Source organism: Ammospiza caudacuta, chromosome 9, assembly GCF_027887145.1.
Source record: "Ammospiza caudacuta isolate bAmmCau1 chromosome 9, bAmmCau1.pri, whole genome shotgun sequence".
NCBI lineage: Eukaryota > Metazoa > Chordata > Aves > Passeriformes > Passerellidae > Ammospiza > Ammospiza caudacuta.
In genome coordinates, this window is record NC_080601.1 from 12,567,924 (window position 1) to 12,590,133 (window position 22,210).

The window sequence follows — 22,210 nt, forward strand, 5'->3', positions numbered from 1 at the left end:
TTTTTTGGTAGTGGTTATGAAAGATGGTAAATATGGAGCAAGGGATGAAGTCCCTTTCCTTGTGATAGGCATAGCACAGGATGCTGCCATGAACGTATGAAAGGCATTCATTTTTCAAAGGAACTTCCTTATTGAACAGTAGTTGAGATTTTTGTGTAACAGCTGTTATAGTTTGTGGTACCTGAATAACACATTCAGGTTATACTGTTGGTTCAAAACATCAGATTTGCTGGCAGAATGAGCTCTAAGTTTTCTTTTATATCTGTGGAGGAACGGGTATGAGGAGTGTACCTACTCAGGAACGAGATACACGTTTTGTGGGCTTTGTTTGTTTGCTTTTGTTTTTGTGAGCTGTTGCCTCAGCATGGAACCAGGGAAAACAGACATATATTTGCTGTAACAACCTGCTCCTTGCTTTTAGGTGAGTGTCTTCTAGGAGGTACTTTCTAGATGAGAAAGACATCTGTGCACCAACATCAGTAGATATTTAGTCACTCTTCAGTTGCCTCGTTTGGTGTTGGTGTACCTTACAGAGCTGGGTAGCACTGATCTGATGAAAACATGGGTGAGTTAAATCAATTTAAAAGATTGTTTGGAACATTATTTGGAAGGTGGTATTGTGAAGTGTTATAGTGAAGTGTTACTCCAAAAGTGTCCTCAAAACCCATTCAGTACGGGCTGTTATACTAATAGTGGTGTGGGGATCTTTGGAGATGTCCTGGTGGTTCTCACAAGCTTTTAGTGGTTCTAAGAACAGCTAGCCAAAAGATGCTGTTCCTCCACTCCTCATCCTTAGTCACCAGTGACTTTTTTCCCCCTGTGCTCTTATTCATGGAAATGCTTGTTCTCCAAGTATTTCTAGGAAGCAGTTCCTCAAACTGTTTAAACTTCTTCAGACTTCAAGCTAGCCTTTAAATAGTTGATATTGCCAGTTACACTGGATCGATCACTTATGCCCTGGGATCTTTCCAGCAAGTGTCAGGAGTGCTCTTGCCTTGTCTGGTAATTCTAACCACTTCCATTAAACACAGCTCTTAACCCCCCTGATATTGCCCTCCCTAAGAATTCAGTGTCCTGTTTGCAATTCCACAACCAAGTCTTCAGATACCAGCACCATCTCCTGGGAAATCTGCTTAAGGTACAAAATCTCATCTTGGCCCCTTTCCTTTTGTTTAGGGTCAGAGCCCTGCAGCTGCAGATGGGTGGGAGGTGGGCAAGCTTGGAGTAAACAGTGACAAACAATGTGTTTGATCAATGGCCTGTCTGATAAATGGCTTGGCTGTACTTGGGAAGAAAACACTCTGGCTGTTCCAGTCAGCGTGTCTCTGGAGGAACAGCCCTTAGAAATTCAGTTTTCACTAAATAGAATCTGATAAATTTGTTTGTTTATTTTCTGTCTTTCCAGATTCACTGCCTACTCTGTAAAGCTCTTAATTATAGACTTAAATTATAAATCTGTGTATTTAAAAGGAAAAAAAATAAAAGAAACACCCTTGAAAAAATGTTTAAAAAGCCAAAAAAGATGGAAAGCAGGCATTGCTTTAGATTCTTATATCCCAGTTCCCAATCTCTGAAGCAGACTGGATAACTGAAAAGATTTTATGTCTGGGAAGACAGTTTTGTTGATAGCTGCACAGCAAGGGGATAACTTCTCATTAGGCACTGGGATTTAGATCTGGAAAATGCTGTCTCATCCCTTGCCTGCTGCTGATGCGTGCTCATGCGTGTGCGGCTGCTCTGGAGGAAGAGAGCACAGGGAGAAGAGTGTCAGGAGGGGACTGCAGGGCTAGAGAGCAATTCCTTTTGCTGGTGTGTCCATCAGAGGGAGAAGATGAATTCTTGCTGCCTGTATTTTTATGGTTTGCTCAAAAGCTCTCAGTGGTATTTGACAGCCGAGATCAGTCACGGAAGATCGCTGTAGTGGTAGCACTCTGTGCGCTGCATGTGGCTCATCCCTGTGTGTGTTCCTGGAAAATGGCTTGGCCCTGGCTTATTCATTCCCTGGCTAAGGAAATTAGCTCATTACCTATGCAAATATACATGCAGGGATTCAAGTCCTAAACTGTTTGCCATAGGATGTCAGACAACTGCTTGTTTTTGTTAGGGCATGGAAATGACAGATCTGTGTCAGTTCTCCTTTCTGCATTTTGAAGTTTTCATAAATGGAGACAGAGAGGAAGGGTTTCTGTTTATATATAGCAAGGTTAGATCCTGTTAATGTTAATATTATTGTCCATAAAATAACTTCCTCAACAAAGGATATTTACCAGCCACAAAAGCAGTCTGTCTTTCCTTTCCTCACCTGTCTTTCAAACAACGTCATATACAATTTAAGTACTTTAATAGAATATGACCAAATTACATTTCTTTCATCCAGCAAAATTACTTTGTCAGCTGTTAGCCTCCAGCATAAATTCATTGTTAAAGGACAAGCTTAAGCCTTTGTGGATGGAGTAGCTTCCAACTGGGAAAATTCAAGAAGGAAGAGAGCCAAATTAAGTAAAATCCTGTTTAATCTCTTGCAGGCACAAAAAAAAAAAAAAAAAAAAAAAGACAGTAGAGGACAGGGAATGTTGATTTCTGCTTTGCATTCTTTACTTTGCCTTGGATCAGTGCTTCGGGAGTAGGTAGACTTAAGGTAGAATTCCTTGCCCAAGTTCCAGAATTGCTGGCAGATGTTGCACAGACCTGCTTCCTTCCAGGTGTCAGCCACCAACACCCAGGGACAGGTGGAGACACATGAGAGGTGGGAAACTGCTCCTTTCAGGGGAAGTTTCAAGAAACTGCTGTTATCCAGCAAGAGGCTCAATAACCAAGTCTGAGCAGTCAGAATTCAAACTTTAAATGAACAGCAAGTGGGTGGTTTGTCCTTGCCCAAGTCAAAACAAGGCTTTCTTTTGGTATTATGCAGATCAGCCAAATGTTTTTGAGTTACAGATTTGTTTACACTGATGTAGATTAACTGGCTTCTCCTAGTGTTGCAAGGCAGAAAACAGAGAAAAAGAGGTTGTGCGAGGTGAGACAGGAACTTGGGGTCTCTGAATTGCCTGCTGGAGGCCTTTCTCTGCTGATGTCTTACTGATATAAAGATATTTCTGCCTTACCAGGCAGAAAGTTAAGTCCCTAGCAAAATGTTAAAGCCAAGGTAGCTTGTGTTAACTCTTGTTGTTAGTTTTGTCTGAGGTAGGATTGGCAACAAACTGGGACTGGATCCTCTGCTTTTAGTGGAAGGATCCTGCAGTCACCTGGAGGTGGCACACATTGAGGAGCCAATGTGGATGCTTGCCCTGTATATGTTGCCTACGATGTTGTCTTGAGTTCAGAGTTTTCCTAAAAGGGTTTCGAGGTAAAACAATGCCTGTGCAAACTGCCTGCTGCTTGGGAGGGATCCAACAGCATTGAAATATGTCTTGTGAGCCCTTACCAAGGTCATTGGGACAGGAGAAGGCAGGAAAGGAGTATCCCACTTTAGTATTGGCTAATTCAGTCTGGTGGTGATTCATGTTTCACATCCCAGGATGGCTTGATATTTCATGTATTTATTACCTTTTATAGCAATGGAAAATACATAAAATTGAATTGTACAAATCACAATGACAGAACAATGGCTGAACGAAATCAAGATACCCTTCCCACTCAGCCTTATCAGCCTTGGTGTTCTCCTGAAAATACCAGCAAAACTCATAACCCTGGGAATGTCTGTGCTCTGCTTAATGGTCATTGAAAGTATGGTGAAAAAGTAAATAGGCCCTGGAGCAATTCCCAAAGATGGTCAATTCATTTTTTTAAACAAATACAGTTAAAACAAGACTCTTGCCTGTGCCTGGTGAAATCAATGGCAGTTTTGTGACTGGCTCCAGGAGCAGCAAGGTTAAACCACTGTTGTATGGCACAGTAAGGTGCAGATATCTTCAATCTGAGAGCACCTTGGGAGCAGGAAGGAGCACCAGCCATAGCAACAACCACCTAGGGGGAATTTTGACAGATGGTAAGAAAAATCTTTTCCACTTCTTGCTGCAGCATTCTGGAACTATGTGAGCTCCTATAATAATTGGTATGCTGTCCTGGCCTTCCTGTGATTCCTGCACTTTTTTAAATTAACAATTGATAAATTCATTAGTCTGACAGAGATTTGGCTCCTTTATATTCAGATGGAAATTTTTTCTTCATTTATAAGTAAGGAGACTTATTTGTGAGAAAAGGATTAAGAACTGTATATGTTATTTCCCAGATCAACAGCTTTTCAATAATTTCAGTATGAGGGAAGAAAAACACTTCCAAAAACTGAAGAATTATTCTTAGTTCCAGAGTAAGAACTGTTTGTGTACATGTCTGCATGTACCTACAGATACAACATTTTTTGTTCAGACTTTTTTCTGTGTAGTCATTGCCCATCTGACACTTCCAGGCTGATAAATTGTGGCAGCAGTGGCTTGCAGACCATTGCACTTCATGATGTTGTAGTGGGTTATCTTTCCAAAATGCAATTCAGCCTCTGAATTTCATATTCTGTTTGCCTGGTGCAGAAAAACAGCCAAAGCAGGTCATGCTTTTGGCTCAAAGGCTGATGCAATGTGGCTTCCATAGTTTCACATCTGGCACTATTAAAATAAATAAATAAAAAATCACCTTGCTGCACCAGCATTTGCTTTCACAACTAGCACTGAACTTCATTTTGTTGTTGAGGAAATAACAGATTTAGGCCACTTAGGATCTACTTCAGAAAGCACTTTAACTTGAGTTTAACTGCAAGTATATTAGAATATCCAACTGTGATTAATGATCATGTTTTGGTATTTTTTCCTAGCCAGGCCTTGAGGCTGGATGGATGCTCTGCAAGATTTCCCCAGCCAGGTCTGTGCTGGCTGTTCTGACCCTGCTGTGCTCTGCAGCACCGGCTCTGACGTGAGGGATGGTGTTTGGTGTGAGATGTTGTCTCACTCTGCGGCGGCAGAGCAGGGCTCTGTCTACAGCAACTCAGAGAAACAAATTGGAAACAGGATTTCCCCCAACAGGCGTCTGATTTTTCAGAAATGAACTGTTGTAATGGGATATGCAGCTGAGCAAACCCCACAATTTATACAGCATGACTTCACACTTGACAAAACATAGCAGGTGGGACCTCAAGCTCGCTTCACCTGAGCACCAGGCCGTAGCTGGTTCCCTTTTTCTCAGGATTTACTAGAAATAATGTTCTTGTTACCATGTTGTGCAGGCTGGGTTCTGGTAACTGCCAGACCAAGAAACCTTGACCCTGTTTGTTTGCTGTCAGCGTTCCGTGCTCTCCACCCTCTGGGGCCCAGGAGAGCTCCTGGTGTTTGGCTCCTGCTGCAGCCTCGGGGAGATGCCCTTTCAGGAACTCAGCTCTTCTGCTAAAGTCTCCCTCTTCACTGAGACCATCCTTCACTGAGAGCATTGCAGCACATTTTAAAAGCTCTCTCTGTCTGGAAATTCTCCAGACAGCTCCTTACCTACCGCTGTCATCGTCCTCCTCTCCCCCTCCCTTGTTAAAGCTCCCAAGCAGATCCGTATCATTAATATTTCAGTATCAGCTGTGCGCGGGCATTGGCTACACTGCAGCACACTTCATCAATAAGAGCCAGCGAGGCTGTGAGCTCTGCCACACTGCCTTCATCCAGCACAGGAGGAAGAGCAAAGGCAGAGCCTGCCAGAGAAGCTGAGATCTGCCGAGGGTAAGGCTGCATCTCGCAGTCCCAGCCTTGAGGTGCTTTTTGCTGCTTTTGCTCCCTCATTCAGATCATCCCAGATAATACCCTAACAAGCAACAAGAATGGATGTCTTTAAGAAAGGTTTCTCCATTGCTAAAGAAGGTGTGGTGGCTGCTGCAGAAAAGACCAAGCAGGGAGTGACAGAGGCTGCAGAGAAGACCAAAGAAGGGGTAATGTATGTAGGTAAGAGAGAACTAGTTTTGATCTACTTTTGAGCATGAAAAGCTGCATAGATTGTCTCTGAGAAAGTCTGGGAAAATGATATTGTGGCTGAAGCTCGGGAGTGACTAGTAGGATAGTCTGGATAAGATCCTGAGCTCAGCAAAATTGCTGTATAAACCTGGGGTACAACAGCCTCCCCATGCCTCAGTTTCCCCAACTGTAAGTTACACATAGAAACCATGACTCCAGGGAAGACAGAATGATGTTAAGGAGCAGGTGCCCAGGTGAAAGGTTTGTTTGACTGTTCAGTGATTGTTTGCAGGGTGAGTCAGGCACTCTCCAGGCAAACAAGCAGTGCCAGTCTCTGCCTCACCTCCACGCTGGGAGGGACTCACTGAGGAGGTCCCTGAGAGGAGCCAACAGTGTTAGTATGAGGGGGTTGCAGGATGCATCTGTTTCCCCACAAACAAATGGGTTTGTCCTGAATCCTTCTCCTGTTCACTGACCTCTTTCGTCGCCCATGCACACATTAATCTTGCTTTACAAGAAAACACCCAAATTCCTTTTGCCCAAAGAATAGGATCTGGAAAACAGTGTGCCTGATGTCCTGCCTAGAGACCTCTTTCACAGTTAATGGGCTGAAACCTCCCCTTTCAAGGTCACCCTTGGAACCCACTATCTCCACTTATCTAGCACATGCAATTATATGGCTGGATGGTCAGATACTCCATATAATACAAACTAAAGAGTCTTAGGTTCCCAAGACTGATTATCTCACTGCTGATTACTGCATTTCACACAGCTCTTTATTTTTGCTGGATGTGGGAGTGTTTCTTTTTGTAGGAAAGTTTACATGCACGCTCTTCCTGCCATCCTACTGCAACATCCACAGCTGTACTTAGCTACTATATTTAAAACTGCTCTATTGCCAATAGCTACAGATATATATTTGTATGTTACAAATTAAATACAAAATTTGTATGTAGCAGGTCTGATCATGTTTTTATCTTGAATTCTTAAATACTTAATTATTGACATGCTGGAAATGAATGGATGTAACAGTTCACACTTCAATTTGAAGCTGACCCACAAGAAAAAAAGGTAAGCAGCATTCCAGTAAACAACAAAACTAACTACAGCAAGTGAAACACCAGTCTAAGAAATATCACATGTGGGTGTCACATTGTGGCACCTGCTTCCAGATCTGAGCTGTGCTGGGGTTATTCAGAGTTTTAATACATAATTTCTCACATCTCTTTTCAGTCACGTTGTACAGCTCCATACTGTGACCTGGTTTTTGTTGTTGAGCCAAGAGGTCTCTTTAGGAGATTGTAATCTTTTCAATAAAGTTTTCTATGAGCCTAAAACTAAAATCCTTGAAACCTTAATCTCTGAATGAGGATCAAATAAAGATCAAGGTGAGGATTAAGTGCTTTCTCCTTTTATTGGTTTGGTTTGTTGGTATACTGCTGGTTCCTGCCCTGTCACGCACCAGTCAGAGCTTTGCCTTGGTCTGATTCAGTTCCTGCTAGGAAGCTCAGCCCTTTAGGGAAAATTCAGTCTTTCACAGGCAGGAAAAATAAAGACCAGATGCTAATTAGGTCAGAAAATGGGGGTTTTGTTTTAATAGCCAGAGAAGGTGGAGGTGTGGTATATTGGTTAAAACTGGAGTGATTAGTCTATTGTTCACGCTGCCTTTTGTCACTCTGTGCCACATGAACAGTAAATCAGAGACCTGAACTGTTCCTTCCTTGCTTCTTCCCTTGCAGAGCCCTATCCCAGCAGCTTCATCTAGAGCATTAGGTGATGACACTTGAATTTTTGGATGCTAGGAGAGAATAATACTGTATTGAACCTCAAGGGTCTTTTGAGAACTTCAGGAAAGAGAACAAAATCCCCAGGGCCTAGGATGGATGAAGTGGATCCCTGACTTTTACTCAGGTTTGTGTTAACTCATTGCTGATTCTCTGAGGAGTATTCCAAATGTCTGGGCACAACCACCATGTCTGGTGAGTCACTTACTGCTGCCCAGGAGAAGAAAATAATGCTCACTCAGAGGCATCTGTCTGGAGTGAACAGCGCCACTGGGACACTGTGGCCACCTCGTCCCCCCTCTGATCCATCCAGGTTCAGCTCCCACAGCCCATACCAGGCTGATGCCTCCCTTCTGTGCTAAGCCTGCAATGTGGTGCCCCTGCCCTTGCTGAACCCATGGGGTAGAGAAAAGAGTGCAGGAAAGGAGAGGGAGGAATCCTGTATCATGGGTTGCCTTTGTGCTTGGTGAAATCACCGTCTGCTCTCCAAATTCCAACAGCCTCTGAGTGTGCCAAAGTGTCAGGAGATCCCTGCATGGTTAGTGTGGACCCAGCAGATGGTTCAGTGGGCTCTGGTTTTTAATTTGGTTTGAATAGGGGTGTAAGTGATGCTGAAGTTAATTAATGAATTTAATGCAAAGTTGCACCAGAGTATTGAGTCATTAGCACTGTTTCATGCTATAGGTCAGGAAGCCTCAGCAAAAAATGCACTTGTAATTTTCCAGAAGGGTTTTCAACTGTGTGTTGCAGAAAGCCTCAACACACCAAGCTATGTTTAAACTGAGTGATTCCTGCAGGATTTAATGCACATCAAAATATCTCTCTCTGCTCTAGACCTTCTCCCAGGGCATAGCACCCCACCACCTCGGTCACACCCTGGCGGTCCCAAAGCACTTGCAGATGACTCACAGCACTCAGAAGAGGCAGGATGCATGAACTTTAAATTCTGGGTACATAAGCTGCAGGCAAGGACTAATGAGTGAAATGAGATTGAGCATCAGGTGATTGCTTTCTGATTCAACAGATGCGGGCTGCTGGCAGGAGCGCTCGGAAGGTCGGTCGGGTTTCATGCGGTGCATAATGGATGGGAGCCTGAGTCATCGGGCGTGGCTGGGCCGGGAGGGTGAGGCGAGCTCTCCCCAGGCTGCGGCAGTGACTCTTCCCAATGACATTGCTTCTGTCATGAAATGGATTCAGATGTTTTCCTTCTAGCTGCATCCCTCCATCTGGTCTGCAAATATAGCACCTGCTTACTTCTCCTCCCCATAAAAGAATTGAGCCCAGATAGTCACCTTAAAAGTCTGGCAAAAAACATACAAAACTGCAGCTCTTGTCTCACTAAGTGTGTTTACTGCAAAACTGCAAAGGCATGAAAGGCTGGTACAGCAAATCATGTGCTGTGCTTACCTATCAGCTGTTTGACCAAAAACCAGCAAAGGGCTAAGCTTGAGGATCTGAGTCTGGTATGAGACAGCCGTGTATGTCAAATCAATGTTGTGGCAGTCTTTCCTTGGAATGCTGCTGGGAGGGAAAATGAAGCAGGATGGTGTCTGAATTGAACCTTGTGTATGGCCCATTCAGGGGCTCACATTCATGCCTTCAGACTTGCACCTGCTGTGCTCAGTGCTGTGCTTCTGCACATGTTTGTGTATTGTGGGCACCATCATTAAATCCAGTTCACAGCAGTGCACGTGTCATGTGCATCACTAGGAACTCAGCTTACAGCAGTAACAAATTAAAGGTACAAAGATTTCATTTCTTGACTTTTAAGACCATTTGGGAGGGTGGAATGAAATGTTGAGGGCATATTGTAATAGAACAGTTTTGTTCTGCCCCAGGCAGGCGTTGCAACCACCAAAATAAATCAACAATTGAGAATTACATTCAATAATGTATAACATGTATCAGGCAAAACAGCACTGAGCTGGGCTGTTGTTATCAGGGCACTGCACCTGTTCTGCTTCTCAGGCTGTTAATGAGAATGAGCTGTGGTTTGTAACTGGTTTCTCCCACCCCACCCGTGGATGCTCCATTATCATGGAGTCAAAAATCTGCCTGGTTGTTGTCCATTTTTATCATTTTGATAGTTGGCCGTAGAAATCCTTCTGTTCTATCAGTATGGGAAACCTGAAGAGAAGCTGTGTATAGGTGCAATGATTTGCAATATACAGTAAAGTGGGACCAGTGGAATATTTTGGCTTGTGTTTATTTAACTTCCAGGAGAGATAAATTTGATTCCTTATTTTTTTAATGTGTAAAGCACCTAATTACCATGGGGGCTACCCATGTGCCATATGATTTAACTTATCTGCAGCAATATCAAGTACAAAGGATATATAGCTTGTCACTTCAAGCATGGATGAAAATCACAGAGATTAATTATTCCTCAGGGCTATTTGTGTTGCAAACTGAATGCCTTCACATCCTGTTAGCTTTTCTGCATTGAGAACAGTGAGATAAATTACAATGTAAGCACACATATGGTGTATTTTCATAATTTGAGATAAAACCATCTGTTTTCTGTGCATTGCTGGGAGCAGGCACTTGCAGCCTAGGCTGAGGCACCAAACAGGGAATCCAGTAAGTAGGTATGTAGGAGGTAGGTGGTGGTTCTGTAAATTCAGTTTCAGGTTTCTCCAGGGTCTTTATTAGTGGTATAGAATGAGAGTTTAAATGACCAGTGCAGCCAAGTATCCTGCTGAAAGGCAGGGGAGAGTCATGGATGTGACTTCTTGTCCTGCAAGAGTGAGGTAGGTGAGATGTTGCCAGGCGATTTTATTTACAGTCATTTTTACAAGTAACTTAAAGTTGATTTACCACTACTCAACTGCTCACTTTGGAAATACTGAAGGAACAATTTTTTATAATCAAGATTTTTCAGGTCTAAGCATCTCCAGAGAATTTGCTGTTGAAGCTCTCCAACTCTCAACACAAAGATACTCGTTGGCTTTACTGGGGAGGGAAGCTGGTCTCTTTTCTGACTCCACAAATGGTTTGTGTCTGAGCAGGAGGTACCAGCAGGACCTTGGCTCCTCACTGCACTTCCTGAGAGCAGGAAACCATCTGTGTCCAGAAGTCAGGGTGTAATTTCCAGGCAGCACTGATGGATTGTGTTTCCTTTCACAGGCACCAAGACCAAGGAGGGTGTAGTGCAAAGTGTGACCTCAGGTAAGAGCACAGCCCAAGAGGGATGTGGAAACCTGTGGTGGTTGTTGGACCTCTTGGGAAGGCTGTCACCCCTGCCAAGTGGGAGGTCTCTGTGGGACACCACTGATCTGCCTGACCTTCCCACTGATGAGTAGAGGCTGCTTGCCAGGAGTGATGGTTCAGGGTCTGGCATTTGCAGTGGACACAGGTCAGAGAAAATATTTAATCAGTAGAGTAGGTCAGAAAAAAAAATCTAACACAGGTTCCTTGGCAGACTGGGATGATTCACAGCTATTTAGACATTTCACAATGTCAGGTGCACAGCCCAGCACGCTGAGAGGATTTACTTGCACCAAAACTGTGGTCTTTGGGAGGGTCCTGTCTGGCAGTTGCAGAGTTAGGGACCTAAAGGTCCCTTCTAGGGTAACCCCAACTCCAAGGAGGAGCAGCTATGTGGACTGTCCTGAAGGAAGATGAATGGATCCTTTGCCTGGAGAATTTCATAACTATTGCTGTTTTCTGCTGAGGGGTATTAAATCAAACAGAAAGTAACCTGGAAGAGGTCATGCACAGTCTGCAATGCAAAATACCTTATTTACACTGTTGTCCCTTAGTATCTGGCAGTGAAATTTTCATTCTCTGGTTGCCCACAAAGACTGACAGGCTGCAGTGCTACTCTCTAAGCAGCATTTTGTGCCAGACAAAAATCCTCACATACACAATCTAAATTCAGACGTGATCTCATCTAAAAAACCCAAACAAGGACTGCACCAGGGCTAATTTCTTCTTTTACTTCAATGCAATCATTTGTCATCCCAGGGAATTTGGCAGCCTTCTGGCAGTGTCTAGTTTGCTGACTTTTCTGCTTTTGTTGAAACTGCAGTTGCTGAGAAGACCAAAGAGCAGGCCAACGTGGTGGGAGAAGCTGTAGTAGCCAGTGTGAACACAGTGGCAAACAAGACTGTAGAAGGAGCAGAGACCATCGTGGCCACTACAGGAGTTGTAAAAAAGGTGTGTTTGTTTGTTCTATGATGGGCAGGACAGAAGAGCCTTTGGATTAACCTGCAGACATTTACAGTTGATGGTTTTATTTATTTCATGAAAGATTTTCAGCAATATCTGCTTTTGTATAATGCTTAATATTATCATATAATGCCTAATGTAGTCACAGAATCATTTCGTTTGAAAGAGACACCTTGAGATCATCCAGTCCAACCCCCTTAGGGCCAATGAGAGAGGACTGTCCCAATGGGTTTTGAATATCTCCATGGAAGTAGACTCCACAATATCCCTGGGCAACCTGTGCCAGTGTTTGACTACCCTCATAGGAAAAAGAGAATTGTTTTCTTCTGTTCAGACAGACCCATTAATCACTTGGTGCCTATTGTCTCTTGTCCCATCAGTGGGCGCTGCTGGCAACAGTCTGGCTCTCCATTTTCTTACGGATGTAGAAAAGCATTTTCCCCAGGGACTCGAGTAGGAATGTGTGTGGGCAGCAGTGAGCGTGTGGCCTGAGTCAGGGCTCAGGGATGTGCAGAGTGGGAAGGCACGGCAGCCTGCACTTGCCCTCGCCCCTGTGTGGTGCTGGCGGGATGCACAGGCTGGGCCTGCCCACAGCAGCTCTGGAGGCAGAAGAGGGCAGCAGCAAGCCAGGCACAGCCTGGTTCCTGCAGAAAGCCTGACCCTGCTGCTCTGCTTCCTGCTGGTTTGACAACAACCAAGTGCTTATTGATAAAAGACCGTGTGACCCAAATTGTGTAGGGATTAAGCCAGGTTCAGACAAGGCATCTTCTGTCCTCCAGCCTAATTTGACGAACGGGGCTGCTTCAAGTGAGGGGATTAAAGGGAGTTTGAAGGAGCAGAACAGTTCCTCAGATGAAGGCAGTGTTGATCATTAGAGAGGATGCTTTGGTAATGAACAGCACGAGGCCAATATTTGGCAGCTCTTTGGTAAGCCCTTCTCTTTCCCCTCTTCAGAGAGTGTGACCAGTGCTGTTGATGGCCACATGAGCTTTATGAGTCATAGCAAACCCAAACCCAGAATCAAAGCGAAGCCAGGCTGGCCAAAATTGTTTTAATTGTTCAGATAGTCGGCTGATTAATTTCCTGACCTGCACATAAACACATTGTGATGTGAAACAAAACTTCTACACAGCATATAAATCCTGAGAGAATAGCCTAACAAAAGAGAACAGCAGCTTCAAGTGACGCAAAATGTCCTCCTGAAAGCATGTGAACAGGGCAGATACAGGAGCTCTGCTAAGCCCTTGGGATAAATTTAATCTCTATTCCCACTGGGAACAGCAGTTAGGCTGCAGGAGTGCAAACAGTGATTCCTAATTCCATGGGGCCAGAATTTCCCTTCCTACCTTTTGACTGACCGTGGGGTGGTTGACCCAGGAGAATGAGGAATTTGCTGATGGTAGGAACCCTTGCTGCAGATAGCAAGCTGTCTCCCCTCCAGCAAGGACTGAGCAGCAGCAGTCCTCCTTTCCTCCTAAATGAGAACCCCACCTCAAAGACTGACAGCTACAGTTTACAGCTAATTTCAGAGTTTAAACCAGTGCAGGTTTTTCAGAGAGCATCTGAACTGTCATTCTGATGTCTTCCATTGTTGTCCAATTGCTTAGACTTAAAATGGAGATTGATTAAGAACTAAAAAATTAGGATGTGTCACATGCCAAAGGGCAGACTGAATGGAGCCAGGAAACTGCTTTGGATACAGTGTCATGCCAAACAGCAGAGGTGCTGAGGCAGCAGACTGAAAACAGGAGGAGAAAAACAAGGAAAATCACAGGACAAAAAAATTCAGGAAAAACATTTGTTTCTGTGAAAGAGGGTTCATCTGTTCTGCTGGATTAGTTCAGTTTAGGAGTGCAAATCTTTTATTCATACTCACCATACTTTAGCATGTAGCTAGACACCTTTCAGATCCAGCTAGACACAGAAGATTGGACTCCACATGCACATCGAGGCCATCCCCACTGCTGATGGATAATTGCCATGGAGCCAAAGCTGCTCCAGAGGGAGGGCCCTGAAAGGAGTATAAGGAGTTGTGCTGGGCTCTCAGCACCGACTGTTTTTTCTCCAGAACTGCTCCTATTATGTTACACAATTTGCTAATGGAAATACATCCAGAGTCTGCCAATAGCAGCAGCAGGCACTGTAATGCATGAGGGAGACCCACTGGAGATACACTAAGAGTGATAATGTACAGCTTTTAAATGTTTAAACAGTGAATATCCACTGTTATAATCCTGCAGTCCTGGAATAATCACAAGCATTTCAGCGCCAGAAGTTTGAGAGAGCATCCAATCCTGAGATTTGTTTGTGCTCCATACTATCCTCCCTCTTTGTAATTGCACAGAGCACTTGCCAACATCTTATTTGGGTTTTCAACTATCTCCAGTATTGTTCCCTGCTATAGAAGGGCTGTTCCAAGTGCCAGGGGGACCTGTGAATGCCTGGCACTGAGCTTGGGGGAACTCAGGGCTGGGGACTCCAGTGGCCCAGAAGGCATGTCCCCTGGAGACATGCTGGCCATTGCCACTATTAATATCAATTACTGAGAGCTCGTTGACATTTAGTCTGTGCATTTGGCAGCTGGGATCAGTGGCAGGCACACATTAGGAAAGAGGGGGGTACTCTAAGGGTTTTGGGGTAAGTATTGCTCAGGATAGCCGTGAGGTACAGGTGTATCAGATGGTGACTTTGGCCATGGGAAAGAATTCAGCCCTTTGTTGCATCACAGCAGGCACTGAAATGTGGGCACCCTGGCAGGCTGCTGTTCCTCACTGTCCTTGGGGGAGCACTCAGAAGGAAATGGGCCTGAAGTAACCCTACACCTATGGAGGGGTGCCAAGCAGATGAGAACAACCTTGAGTTGTGCTGGCACTGCCTGACAGGGCTTTGGCACTGACCTGGTCACTGCTGAGTACAAGAAAGAATTGACTCATTTGGGGGAGTTTTTAAGTATCAGCTAAAAAATCTGTAAATTAAGAGATTATAAACCCTCTGCAATTTTTCTGACACAAAAAGGAACGAAACCAGTCAGTAATGTGTTCTGTCTGTGGCTTTGCACCCATCCCCATCCCTGGGGTGGACATTAGGAGATTCCAGTGAGATAATCACCCACTAAATATCCCTGTCTTAGAGGAGGATTAATGCTTTGTCTGTATGACACAGCACAGAGCTTACTGCAATGCAGACACCACGTGGCTGGAACAAGCCCATGTACGTACACACACTCTCAGAATGTCCCTCAGGGCTTGGAACAATTTCCCCAGTAACTGATGCTTCCCTACACCTTCCATCCAAATCTTCCCTTTAGATCTATTTGTCCTGTCAGTTTTTATGATTTAGTTGTCGGTTCATGACTCTGTCACTTTGAATTGGGTCTGATCTGGTTTTTACTTCAGCCCATGAATTAAATGAGCATTTGTCAGTTATGTGCAACCGCTGGGCGCGTTCTCTGGATCGCAGTGTTTCTGTGCACCTGACCTGGCGCACGTGGCCGCACCCACGCCATGGCTCATCTCTTTCATAACAATGCACATCCTGAGTGGGAAAGGCTGCTCTTCATGGCCTTAATTCCCTTCACTTACACCCTGCAATGCCTCTGATGCAGAGGCAGTCTGTTGAACAGAAGGAATTAGCAGCAGAAACTGAGTGACCTTCCTGTCCCAGTTACATTGGGCTGAGCAAGTGCCACAAGGAGAGACAATCAAGGGCATCTGAGAAGGCACCAAGGGCAGAGCTGCTAAGCAGGAGGAGCAGGGAAATCAACAGCCAAACCACCCAACAATTAGGTAGAATAAATAGCTGAAACTTGTTCCCCTTTGTATTCAAGCTTCCCTGTAGTTAGTTGATGCAATGATGCATCCCAGTGGTATCCTTCCACATGTCGTGGAGCACAGGGGACTGCACAAGCAGCATGGATTGGGGCACTCAGCCTTATAGGCACTTTTTCTGTGCTCCCCTCTCAGTCTCATTAGTGCATTCAGGCAGACATTTTCCCATGCAAAATAGTTGAGTTAGTGGCACTGGTGAAGCCTTAAAGCCTACAAGACCATGGATATTCTCCATGGCTCAAGGCTGTACCCCTGCAATCCCCTGGCTGTGAGCTGGATAAAAACAAAGCCAACACAAAAGACTACCTGGATTTGTAGGGTAAGACAGGAATCCTGCATGCCCCTCTGTCTGTTCTGTTGGTGGGTCCACTCGCTTTAATCAAAGGTTGACCCCTTAGTCAGAGCTGTTGGCATCACTCTGAGCCTGAAACCTGTCCAGGACAGCTCGTCCACAGGACCTGCCAGGCTGCCTGAGGCTCTCCTAGGGAGTGGCTTGGGGATGCTGCCAGGCAGCATCGTGTTTGCTCCACCAGCCAAGGTCAGGAGCACCACAGGAGGCTGAGCCTCTCCACCTTATGCAACTGATGTCCCTTTGAGGGCCTTGAATTTGTAGCACATTAGGCTGCCAGTGAACCTCTGTGGCTTCTCAGCCTTAAAATAATAATAGTAATAATAATAATGATGATGATGAAATCTTGTTTGCCACTGAATTTGTTGAGATTTGAGGAGTATATTCCAGCATCCAATATCTGGACTGCTTTCTGTGTTCTATAAGGACAATAATCTTAGTAAGATTGTTTGTGTCTGAATATTTGGGGAGAGCAACAAAACTCCCAGTGGCCTACAAGATAATATAGACAAAAATATATAAGTTCTACTTCATATCTGAACTCAGACAGTGGACAAATCAGTTGCTGAAGAGCTGAAAAGGGGAATTTCATAGAACATGTGAAAATGAGAAATCTGAGGAATTAAATTGTAATTAATTTCTTCCACTATTTCTGGGCTTTCAAAATCAGTTTTTAAAACAACTTATTAAAATATCTGAACCCAGAAGCCTATAGTAGTGTCTATTTAAGATCCCTTACTATTATACAGGAATATTTTTATAAATGGCAGGTTAATTTGTTGAGTTTTTAATTAGTGATAGCTGAACATGTACCTCTGTTTCATAATCTTAGCGAAATATTGTATTTTATATATGGAGATTTCCTGTGGTGTATATATTCCACATAAAATATATTTTTAAACACACAAAATATTTAAAAACTTATGTACTGTTCTTGGAAAGAATTCTGAGGTCTTGTGTTTCATTTAACTGTTATGTTCAAGTATTTCACTTTTCTTTCTTCATTAGCAAAAAAAGATTCAAGTGCCTACCCAAAACCAGAAGAAACTAGCCCATAGCAAACTAAATATTTAATTTTATTTCCTTTTAAAATATTTTTTTCTAAGAAAGTATGTAATTTCTGAGAGGAAATATTGGGCTCTCCCTTTAGGAGCAGGTGGAGCATTACTAATTGTTTCATGGTTTCAACATGCCTTTAGCTGAGAAAATGTTTCCCCTTTTGATGAGGAGATGAGCGCTGACAGGAATGACTAAACTCTTTCTGCCCCCCAAGGAAGTTGGGTTTTCACCCCTTGTTTCTTGCCCAGCATTGTTCTGTGAGTCAGTGTTATAGCTGGAGCTGGTGCCCAGGAATTTCTGGCTCTGTCCAAAGTGGAGACCCCTACCCAACATGGTCCTGCCCTGGATGTTGTCTTCCTGAGCAGTGCCTGAAATCCCCAGGCAGGTAACACCCAGCTGAAGAATGCAGCCCTTCCTCACCTCCTGCTCCCTGTTCCGGGCAGGGTGGAAGCGCGTGAGAAAAAGGCTGTGAAGCGCCATCCCTAACACAGCCTGACACCTCTTCATCCTGCTATTGTGCTGGTTCCTCCAACACAGCCTAGAAACACCCTCCAGAAACTCAGTTGCTTCCCTTTCTAAAAATAGATGGTTGATTTTTAGCCTTCTGGAGCAGTCTTGGCAGAGAGCACAATCTGAGGGATGTGAGAAGCAGCACAATAGCTGACCAGGGATTCTCCAGCCCACCCCGTGCTCTTGGATACAGCATCCCTAGGGTGGTCCTGAGAAAGGTGTCCCTCTCCCAGGACTCTTTCACATCTACCAGAGCCAGGCTCCCTTCCCACAGGAACAATAGGTGCCCATACCCTGTGGAAAGATGGAGTGCACTGCATTGGTCCTTGTGTTCCTGTGAGCTGTTCCCCAGTTTTCCCAATGCAGCTCAGCACTTTAGGCAGCTGCCTTTGATTGACCTTCACAATTTCACACAGCAGCTGGTAACTCCACCTGCAAAACACTATGAAATGCCTGCTCTTGCAGCTATTGACAATGGCTTCCATTGGAAGTTTCTTTCCTTTCCACCTAATAGTCAAAAATCTGTTTGTAAATCTTCAAAATACAATTTGAGGCTATTTACCTGCTTTGGCCTAATGTGCACTGTTGAGTTATAAGGTGTAGATATACAAAGTATAATGTAAATGCAAATGTAAAATGCTTTAAAGCTGCAGGCTGGATCCTGAGGCTGGATGAGCGTCCATAAATTCAGAGTAGAGAGCTGTTTGCTGGCAGCAGGAGAGCTGACTCATCTCAGAAACACTGTGACCAAGCGGCTCCATCAGAGCAGTGGCCTCTCCTGAGGAGCTGCAGGTCTCCCTGCAGGAGAAACTGGCTTCCACGATGTGCAGTTTGATGTCATTTGGTTCCCTGGGCTTGCTTAACACAGCTCAAGTTGGTAGCAGCAAGAATCATTTCAGCCAACACTGCAATGCAAGTTAAGAGCACGTTCCTTAGGAGAAGATGGTCACACTGTGCTTCTCATCTAGGGATACCAGCAGCCCATGGTGCTCTCCATAAACAGACTGATCAGCTCTGGTCTCAGCAGGGAGATGGAGGAATGCCTGTTTTCTGCCTCCAGTGCATTGATTTTACGGTAGCTTGCATGGAGAACAGGAAGCCCATAGGTAGGACAAGCAGTGCTTCTACCTCCTGGCTCCCCTTGCTGCCACACAGGGAAGTTCAATTTCCAGATTAAATTTTCACGGGCTGTACCTTGTATCCATGTAACTCCATCTGTTTTTCCTTTTTACTTCACATCGCCTTTTTTTCCCAAATTCAGTTCAAAAAGCAGCAGGCATGGCAGGGATGTTATCCTGCTGATGAGAACAGTTGTGACTGGACAGGAAAGTAAGGACATGTGTGAAAAGGAAAAGAGAGTACCCTAAACACATGGAGCATAAAGTTTTGTTTACAGTAGGTTTGGCAGGGACATTGATTTGCATTGCATCAGCAGCAGCACCAAGCAAAGTAATGGCCTTGTGTTTCCAAAATATTGAAATTCATAACTTTGCCTTCCATGCAAAATTGACTTTTCCTTTCCTTAATATATGTGTGTCTGGTTCCCTCTATGGTGGTCCTGAGGGAAGAGAGTCATTCAGGGAAGCTGCTGAGCATGTGTGCTCAAAGAAAACAGAGAAGCTTTGTAATTTTAGTTGAGTTCTCTGGTGAAGTCAAATAAAATTACAGAGGTCCTCCTATTTCTGCTTCACCTTACTCTCACACCGATTCCACCCAGGTGCATTTCTGCTTTCTGTCCATCCCCTGTGCGCATCCAATATGGTCAGGATTTTGTCTTCTCTTCCCATGTGGCCAAATTGTGTTTAACATAACTATCTGGTAATGCAACATTTTCTCTTCTTCTGTGAATAGGAAGGTAGCTGAAAGATGTAGGCAAGTAGAAGAGCCCAAAATACTTAAGTAAATGCTTGGACTCAAACAAAAAGAAAGGCTTATTCTTTGATAAGGATATTTTTTCTGAAGCATGACATTACCAGCACCACAGTACTGCTATATCTTCGATTCAATTTAGTCTGTGCAATGAGTGCTCAGGGTAAGATAATGTGGGGAAAGGCTGGGTATAGCCTTGCTATCCATAAATTTATTTGTTTCTCCCAAATTTCTTCACACTGATGGAGTCAAAACTTTGGTCTCAATGACAGAAAAAGAGCTGATTTTCTGTATGAAAAAGACCCTAAACCAGGCCATAAGAAATTGAGTTGGTTTTTTCATAGATATATGCTCAAACCATCTGCACAACAAAAATGAATTTCAAGCAGTATCTGCCATCTATTCAAGCTGCTAATTTGCCTGTGTGTGTAATGCTCACCCCCATGTCACTCAGCCTGTCTGAGGTGAGGGTGATGACTCTGCATGTGGCAGCAGGGACAAACATGTTGCTTGTGACTTGGCAGGAGGACCTGGCACCGCCGCAGCCGCCCGAGCAGCCCAGGCTGGAGGGAGAGGGGGCCCCAGCAGGAGAGGTGAGTGCTGCCACATCCCCGCTGCCCCGGGCCCTCTGTGCCACCCCCTGCCTCTGTCGGGCTACTGGCTTCCCCTGGCACAATGTCCCCCTTGCCACCTGGGGTTCTGGAGCTGCCATGCAAGGAGCCCATCACTGTTCCCACTTTGCTGAGTTGTTGGACAAAAACCTCTTCTCATTCTCGTCATTTCCTTATCTTGGGAATTTCCCATGAGTGACAGATGGACAGATTGCAAACTGCTGCCTGATTTCGGTTGATTTTGGGGTGTAAATGCACATATTAAAGTGAATGCTGTCCTGTGGTTCTGTCATCACATGGAATAGCTTTTTCCTGTTTGCAGCCATGTTTTAGAAGAAATTTAGATATCAAGTTAAGTTTTTCTACAGATTTTCTGTATTTAAATTAGTTCATTTGCTTTTTTAACTGTTCTACCTGCAACATCCTTTTGAAGCCCTGGGTCAAAAATTTGTCTCTGGGCCAATTTCAACTCTTGAACAAGGATGACTTTTTATCCAACATGGACAATAGGGGCAAATGCTTCTCATGTGGTATTTCCTTTACGATTTCAGTGTTAAGGCCTATGTCTGACCCTTCTACCAGTACTGCATGCACCCAAACCTCACAGTTTTCAGCCTTTCTGAATCTCAGGCTGTTTTCATGGTCCCCAAAGCTCCCAAAAGTCTCATCTTGCATCTCCCACCTTCCTCCAGCCATCACCCCCCACTGCCAGTCCCAGAAATGGGCCCCACAATCCCAATGGCTGCATGGCTGCAGCAGGGCTGGGTCAGGCAGGAGCACAAAGCAGGACACTCCTGCCAGTGGAGCCTGGCCCCACATTAACTGGACTTGAATTCACACTCTTGTTTTCCCCAGAGATCTGAGTTACACCAGGAGTGTGTCTGGTTTCCAGAGGGAATGGATAGTTCATTTATTTTCTGCATCACCTATGGTCTTCATTGCTTTTAGCTCTTTGTGGGGTTTTGTATGGTGACTGTCAGCATTGATTTTTCTCCCAAATTTATTTGTTTATGTTTTCCAAATATTTACCTATTTTCTTACTTTTCTTCTCTCACAGGGTGAAACTGGAGGTGATGCATCAAGTTAGGGAATTCTTGCTCAAAAGAGACCATTCCAAGAGCATACATGGAAGTATTAGCTGACACCACAACAGGAAAATCCCACTGTCCATAGACTAACTGCATTCAGCTCTGTAGTCTTGCACTTGCCTCATAAACCAGTCATACAATATATGTAAGCCAGACTCCTCACTTGTAAGTAACGTGCAGGTGTGTACTGGGCTGTGTGTCTTTCCCAACCTCCCTCCTGGCCTCCCAGTTGCTTTGTATATTTTGGTTGGACTCACAAATCTGTGTCTTGCATCCATATGCACTGGCACTTGGGATCTCTAGGCATTATGGAATTTTTTTTTAACTAATAAAAAGTGTTTGAACAAGTTTTTTGTCTTGTCGGTTTTGTTTGCACATTTTAGATGTGGATCCTTCTCGACTGATGCATTCTTCCTGTAAAAGTGCAGTATTAGAATACTCAAAGCTGTAAAGGCCTTAAATCATGTTGTAAGAGATGAAGAATCATGAAAAATTGTATTTCTGAAAACAGTACGGTAGGTAGGCTGGGTTTCTGTCTCTCAGGGCTGAAAAATATTTCACTTTTTAAATACTTGCCATGTTTAAGAGAGAATGTGGGGGTGATACAGGATGAAAGGAGGCTTTTTAAAGGAATCTGAGAGGGATGTTGAGCTCAGTTTATTCTGTTTGCAGCAGAAAGCTCTCCTGACATCAGGATTTAACAAGCTGCCAGAAGGTAATTAAAGAAATGTGATGGGCACCAGCTGACCTGGTCAGAACTGCACTGCAGCTGGCAGGGACAGGCAGGGTTGCTGTGAAATGTGTGAGTGTGAGGGCAGGTGCCAAAGGAGAATCTCCTGGTGCAGCACGAACACGGAGCTGGTGTTGGTTACAGCACAGATCAGCTGCTGAGACCCTCCACATTCACCAGGGGAGAGAGCAGGAAAACGTGGCTGTGAATAATGGGCTACATTTAAAGCACATCTGTAGGTATGGATATAAAAATGGGTTCTTTTATTTACCTGCAGGAAGAGCACCCACGA

The 22,210-nt window shown here is 44.4% G+C and overlaps 1 protein-coding gene across 1 annotated transcript; it reads left to right on the plus strand.

The window, feature by feature from the left end:
- The first annotated feature begins 5,642 nt into the window (after positions 1-5,642).
- On the plus strand, positions 5,643-21,490 carry SNCG (synuclein gamma). The gene is made up of 5 exons (XM_058810783.1): positions 5,643-5,912; positions 10,832-10,873; positions 11,736-11,863; positions 20,014-20,082; positions 21,158-21,490. Exons 1-5 carry the CDS (start codon positions 5,792-5,794, stop codon positions 21,185-21,187), a joined length of 390 nt encoding a protein of 129 aa, XP_058666766.1. The 5' UTR covers positions 5,643-5,791; the 3' UTR covers positions 21,188-21,490.
- The last annotated feature ends 720 nt before the right edge of the window (positions 21,491-22,210 follow it).

What these genes read in the sequence shown, in the direction of transcription:
- SNCG (XM_058810783.1), top strand. Translation starts at nt 5,792, where the DNA reads ATGGATGTCTTTAAGAAAGGTTTCTCCATTGCTAAAGAAGGTGTGGTG. An exon ending in AGAAGGGGTAATGTATGTAG is followed by an intron (nt 5,913 to 10,831) that starts GTAAGAGAGAAC and finishes TTCCTTTCACAG; the next exon opens with GCACCAAGACCAAGGAGGGT. An exon ending in AGGGGGCCCCAGCAGGAGAG is followed by an intron (nt 20,083 to 21,157) that starts GTGAGTGCTGCC and finishes CTTCTCTCACAG; the next exon opens with GGTGAAACTGGAGGTGATGC.